This window comes from Tachysurus fulvidraco, chromosome 4 (assembly GCF_022655615.1).
Source record: "Tachysurus fulvidraco isolate hzauxx_2018 chromosome 4, HZAU_PFXX_2.0, whole genome shotgun sequence".
Lineage (NCBI taxonomy): Eukaryota > Metazoa > Chordata > Actinopteri > Siluriformes > Bagridae > Tachysurus > Tachysurus fulvidraco.
The window spans coordinates 26,831,274-26,837,861 of NC_062521.1; the positions used below are offsets into that span (position 1 = coordinate 26,831,274).

The window sequence follows — 6,588 nt, forward strand, 5'->3', positions numbered from 1 at the left end:
GAATTTTATTTATTTATTTGTTTATGTATTTATTTATTTGTTTTTTAATTTTCTCAAAACTTTTTAGATTTTTTTGTTATTTCTCTCACTTGTTTCATGCTTAATTCCTTAAACACACACACACACACACACACACACACACACACACACACACACACGATCCTTCTCCAGAAGTAAAGCTGCAATAACATTTTACCTTGACTGATGCTGAATAACAGCTGGACAAATTTCATTCAGTTTATAATCCTTTAATGCGATCCTGCACACACACACACACACACACACACACACACACACACACACACACACACACACACACACACACACACTTTCACATACCAAATAAAACACAAAAGATAAGTCATTGAAAAAAAATCTTTAAAAAAAAAAGCTCTCCTGTGCTTTCCTTCAGGTCCATGAAAACTGTGGATGTGTGTGTGTGTGTGTGTGTGTGTGCGTGTGCGTGTGTGCGTGTGTGTGTGTGTGCGCGTGCTCGATGTTTTGACTGCAGCCCTGTCTAAAACACACCGTTGTTGCTCCGAGGCCATGTGTGAAATATTTATCCAGTTGCCAGGTGCATAACGCTCAGCGCCGCGCTCTGCTTTTCTCTCAGCAGGAGAAACACAAACACAATCCGGGGTTTAGTCTGGAAGGAAAAATGAATCAAGAGGCTGGAACGGACAAGTCAGAGTTTACACCTCGATCCTTCCTTGTGCTTTTAAAATAATCCTCAAACATCAAGAGAGTGAAGCAAATTACACTAGAGATGTGAGAGCAGTGAGCTTAAAGTAACGAATATTTTTAGAAAGAATTTTATTCCATTGTTAATTATTAGGGAAATGTATTAGACATGTGAGAATACCATGATTTAAATAATAATAATAATAATAATAATAATAATAATAATAATAATAATAATAATAATAATAATTGTAAAACGACGTACAATATATGCAAAAAATATGTAATATTTTATACAATTTTCTGAAAATGACTGTGTGTGTGTTCAGACTTGCAGTTCAGTGGATAGAACAAAATGAATAAATAAATAAAAAAGATAAGAATAATTCAAATCTAATTTAATCTTAAAAATTTAATGGAAAAATCTACATACCTCTGTTTATTGTACAACTTTATAAAGTAGTTTAAAAATATACTCTTTTTTAATAGTTAAACATATATACATTTTATTTTCATTTATCTTCACAATATTGGAAGATTCAAGCAATATAACTAAACTAATAAAACAAAATATAGGTCTTTTTTTTTTTCATTTTTTTTTTTTTTACTGTAAAATGTAATTTTAAATGAATCTAATTTCTTGTCAGGAAAAAGTAAAATTATTTATAGTTAAATTGGATAAAATGACCAAAAAGGTGTATTACATAAGGTGTAAATTATTAGAACATCGTTCCAGAGCATTTTGAAAGAGGATCGTCTTATTTAATCCTCAGATATGTCATTTGTTTTGCTCTTCATTGTTGAAGTGAAAGATTTCACCATGGTGAGATATAAAGAGCTCTCTGAGGCCTTTCAGAAAGAAGATCGTTGATGCTTATTAGTCTTGTAAGGGATATAAAATGATCTCAAAATCATATAACAGTGGAGAACATTTAAAACAACTGCCAACATGACCAGGTCAGGACGTCCAAGAAGTCTCCAAAACCCTAAAATTTCATCATGGGACCTACAGCAAGCTCAGGATCTACATTTGATGTCAAAGTGCACGAATCTACAATCAGAAAGAGACTGAACAACTTTAATTATCATGGGAGGTGAGCAAGGAGGAAAGCTTTGCTGTCTAAGACATCACACATGAGGACAAGAATGAAGTTTGTGAAAGAACACTGAGACAAAGGACAAGACTTCTGGAATAAATGTGCTTTACAGATAAGCCTAAAAGTGAATTATAGGGAGACCATAACAGAGGGCATGTTTGGTGTAAACCAAATACAGCATTTCAGCAAAAGAGCCACATATCAGCTGTGAAACCTGGAGGTGGAAGTGTTGTGGTTTGGAGATGCTTTGCTGCAGCAGGACCCGATCGGCTCGCCGTCATAGAATCCGCTCTGAATTCTACATTGTATCAGGAGGTGTTTGAGGAACATGTGAGATCATCTGTCAAAAAAATTGAAGCTGAAGTGGAACTGGATCTTAAAACATGACAAAAACACACAAGGACTCGATGAAAAGTAAAAAACTGAGAATTGTCGAATGGTCAAATCAAAGCGCAGATCTAAATCCTATTGAGATCCTGTGTGTGATTTAGAAATGTCTGTGCATATAAGAAACCCCAAGAACGTCACACAGCTGAAAGAATTTTAGAGAAACCAGTAGATGGCTACAATAAACATCTCATTGAGGTTATTTCAGCCAAAGGGCGAAACACTGGCTATTAGAGCACAGCTGGCTATTAACTTTATCCTCAATTAAAATACCTATTTTTTGTTTTTTGTTTAATAAGTGAAAAGTGTCCTAATTTTTTCACGACTGTAATCTTGAAATATCTTAGTCTTAAAATATCAACAGACGTCCGAAACAGCTGTAAACATGCAGCAAGACTAGTTTTAGTTTTAACACTCAAAACCTAAACATTTTCACCCAGAAAGAATTTCACTGTAAAGCGGTTTGCAGTTGTATTCACCCCTTCGTCATCGTCATCATCACGCTTTTCATACGGTGTTTGTCTTATCGGTGTGTACAGTGATTTTTGTTTGTTTGTTTGTTTGTTTTTGTTTTTTTTACTTTTTTTACTTTTTTTTTTTTTTAGATTTTAGATTTTTTTTTATTTAGAAAAATGATTAGTTTTTGTTTATATGGTGACTTTCAAAAACATTTAATCATTGCAAAGTTTTTTTTAAAAATTACATTTTAAATTGTTTTACTTCCAAAAATGTAGAAATTTGAAAGTAAAAATATTATTTTATGTGCAAGAAAAGAAACAAACTGTGTTTACAGAAACCAGCACTTTCCTTCTAGTGACTTATTCCACTTTGTAGCATCATGGCCACGCCCTCTTTTCTGTCTGAACCCTGTCTGAGCGGTTGCCAGATTGAAAAGTCGTGTCCTAATCCCCATCCATTTTTTTCTTTCTTTTTTTCCCTGATGTACCGAGAAGGGTGCTAACTGATTGCCTCCATTTTTCAGTGTCACTCTCATGAAAGCCAAGGCTGTGTACCCCTGTGAAGCCGAGCACGATTCCGAACTCTCCTTCCAGGTCGGGGCAATCTTCCATGCTGGTAAGTGGGAGTGTTATCAGCCGTCCCGGTCATTCACCCGAAACTGCTGGGATATTGGATTCGGCAGGACCCAAAATCTGATCTCATATCGTCACGGAAACAGGGGGAGGGGATGGATAGAGAGAGAGAGCGAGAGAGAGAGAGAGAGAGAGAGAGAGAGAGAGAGAGACCTGCTGAATCAGTCCACAGAGGACGAGGCAAAGTTATAATCATGCAGAGAGGAAATGAGGTCTCTGGCTATTGTTTTTACAGGCTTTATCACAGCAGCTCAAACTTCCCTCAAATTTCTGAGCTCACACTAAGCAAACACTGCTGCTGCTGCTGCTGCTACTACCGCACACCTCCAGTGTAACTTCAGACACTTTTAATTCCCGCCGTTAATATTCCGTTACTGAAGTGATGGCTGATAAGCCGTTGGCTCTGGTTGTAGAAGCCGTGAAGCCGTCCCACATGGAAAGCGTCTAAAACGCCAATTTCACAAGACTCAAGGTTCCTGCACTGAGTTGTGATTAAACTTATCCATGGAATAGACATGTGGCTTAAATTCTGCTATTTCATCAACACTTTAAATCTCTCTCTCTTAAAAAAAAAAAAGAGGGTATAAAGCTTTTCTTTTCTAACACCACTCACCTTCCTTCTGCTCGTTACCGAATTCACTTTGTGCTGCTTTTCAATAGAGATGGCAGGAAACCTTCAGCATTACCATTATGTCTGTCTATCTCTCTGTCTCTTCTACTCTGTGTGTGTATGAGTGAGAGAGAGAGAGAGAGAGAGAGAGAGAGAGAGAGAGAGAGAGAGAAAGAGAGATTGTTAGATAGTTAGATGGATGGGGGATAGATAGATATATGGATGCATAGATAGATGGATGGATAGGTAAGTAGGGCAATAGATTGAGAGAGATTGGTAGGTAGAGGGAAGGATGGATAGATAGCCAGATAGATAGATAGGTGAATGGTGGTGTAAGTAGATTGATGAATAGTTATAATATTATAATGTTACAAAATAGTTCTTTTTTGTAGGGGGTTGGTGGTTGGGTGGGTAGGTGTAGGGTGTTTGGGTGGGTAGGTTGGGGAAGGGTAGGTTGGTGGGTAGGTGTAGAGGGTCAGATGGGGGACTCAGAGTAATATTTATAGTTATAGTTATTACTTTTTAACCCTCTGTTACACAGCAATGATGAACTTCATTCTCCTGTAACGTGTTGTGTGTGACTTCCTCTGTGCCTCTCGCAGTGACTCCGTCTCGAGAACCTGGCTGGTTGGAAGGAGAGCTGGAGGGCAAACGAGGCCTCATCCCTCAGAACTACGTGGAAATACTACAACAAGCGGACTAAGCTAAATCATATCTACATACATACATAGATACACGGGAATTTAATATACATGGTATCCATGGTGTGGCCTTGACCTCTTCCCCAGCTTACTTACACGATCTGTTGACCCATCCAGGATGTTTCCAGGAGTCGACTTGCTCCTCCAACCGTTTCTGTCGTTTTAAAAGCTGAAGCCGCTTCACAAGTTAAAAACTGTACATATTAAATGTGTTTGAAGGGTGTTTTTTTTTCTGCATGTTTTTTAACTAGCTTGGCTTTAATGCATGGGTGTATAAAACTATTTTATGTTATTTAACTGAAGCAGTTCCTTTCATACAAGTGTGTGTTTGTTCAAAGTGAATATTCGTATATATTCATGTGTACATTATAGAAATATTCAAGCTCTCCCACACGCCAGCGTCCACCTCAAGTGTTTGTCCTGATGATTGGTTTTTCTCACAATGCTTTATTCTCATGAGGCATTTTTTTTCTTTTTTTTTTTTGGTGCTTTGACGCTGTCCAAGAATCTGGACAGAATTTGTGTTTATATATATATATATATATATATATATATATATATATATATATATATATATATATATATATATATATATATATATATATACAGTGTGTACAGTACACGATGAAAAGATTTCATACTATGAACCCAAACCATTTCAAGATGCTTGTAAATGCAGCATTGCCAAGTCTTGTACACACATTTATGCATCCTTATTATTATTATTATTATTATTATTATTATTATTATTATTATTATTATTATTATTATTATTCCCTAAACACTGTTAAAGCTCAAGTTCCTCCAGAGCCCTTACGGACGTTCACGGTTTCTCACGCAGCACCGTTTTAATTTCATTCTTTATTTCTTTTTGTTTTATTGTCTAACAGTGTTTTCTTCATACGGTTTATATTTGTGACTGAGCTCCGTGGCACTTGTGTAAGACGGCGACTTATGGCTCGGCGCCGCTCTGATTTTCGTCTCGTTGGAAAAGCTGTCGATCGATGTTAAACAAATAAACGCTTTTTAGTCCTCTGTCGTGTGTTTGGTTTCATTTGCTTTGTACTCTGAAACGAAGCGTTTCTAACTAAACATGCCTTAATTAAACTCGAGCTGTTTATGAAGCTTTTATTGATGGAATAAATACAGGAGGAAACTAAATACCAGAAATATTATTACAAATAATTTTTATATAGATTTTATAGGTTATAAGTGACCTAGCTAGCTGTTAAACCAGTGAACATTACGTTAACTTGAATTTTAAGGTTCTCTTAATAACCTATGTTCTCTAATAACCATGGGTTCCTTAAAACTTTTTCCCCACAGGCCAAAAAAAAATGGAGTTTCCTCCTGTTTTGTTGTGTCCATGATGATCACTGAACGTCTTTATCATGTCTCACTACACAGTGGTGGTTAATGTGAAGCTCATGAAAGTAGACACTCTGGACTTTAAGAACTTGTGGAGCTTCACTTCTACCAAGGGCAATCTATTAAGAGAAGTTTTAAATCTAAAACAAAAAAAACAGTTTGTTTTGTGTCACACAAATGTTTATATCTTGAAAGTAAATGTTATCAAACCCATTGCTGCTCTCTGAGACACCACAAGTGTTAGTTCATTGTCATCTAAAATGGAAGGTGTTCATCTTCATCCACTAAAATTCTGTGTAGAGCTCTCAACAGAGGGAAAAACACACTTCTCATACTGGAAGACTTTTCATTTGTTTATACTGATTAAAAATGTATAATAAGTCAATTTTGGAAAACCAGTGAACTGTTAAAAACATGTATATATAATTTTTTTAATTTATATTACAGTTTTAAAATATGTATTTACTTATAATAGCTAATAGTATAGTAAATATATATATATTACAGTACAGACCAAAAGTTTGGACACACCTTCCAAAAGTTTGGACACACCACCTTTTGAACAGGACAATGACCCCAAACACACCTCCAGGCTGTGTAAGGGCTATTTGACCATTTGTAAGGGCTATTTGACCTGGCCTCCACAGTCACCG

The 6,588-nt window shown here is 36.1% G+C and overlaps 1 protein-coding gene across 3 annotated transcripts in view; it reads left to right on the forward strand.

Annotated features, from left to right (window-relative positions):
• Positions 1 to 5,602, forward strand: part of arhgap10 (Rho GTPase activating protein 10) — an 87,606-nt gene extending 82,004 nt beyond the window's left edge. For all 3 annotated transcript variants that reach the window (XM_047812552.1, XM_047812550.1, XM_047812551.1), the window contains 2 exons: positions 3,148 to 3,239; positions 4,469 to 5,602. In XM_047812552.1, the coding sequence (XP_047668508.1) occupies positions 3,148 to 3,239; positions 4,469 to 4,569 (193 nt within the window). In that variant the 3' untranslated portion in view covers positions 4,570 to 5,602. The remainder of the gene's footprint in view (positions 1 to 3,147; positions 3,240 to 4,468) is intronic.
• Positions 5,603 to 6,588: the final 986 nt, after the last annotated feature.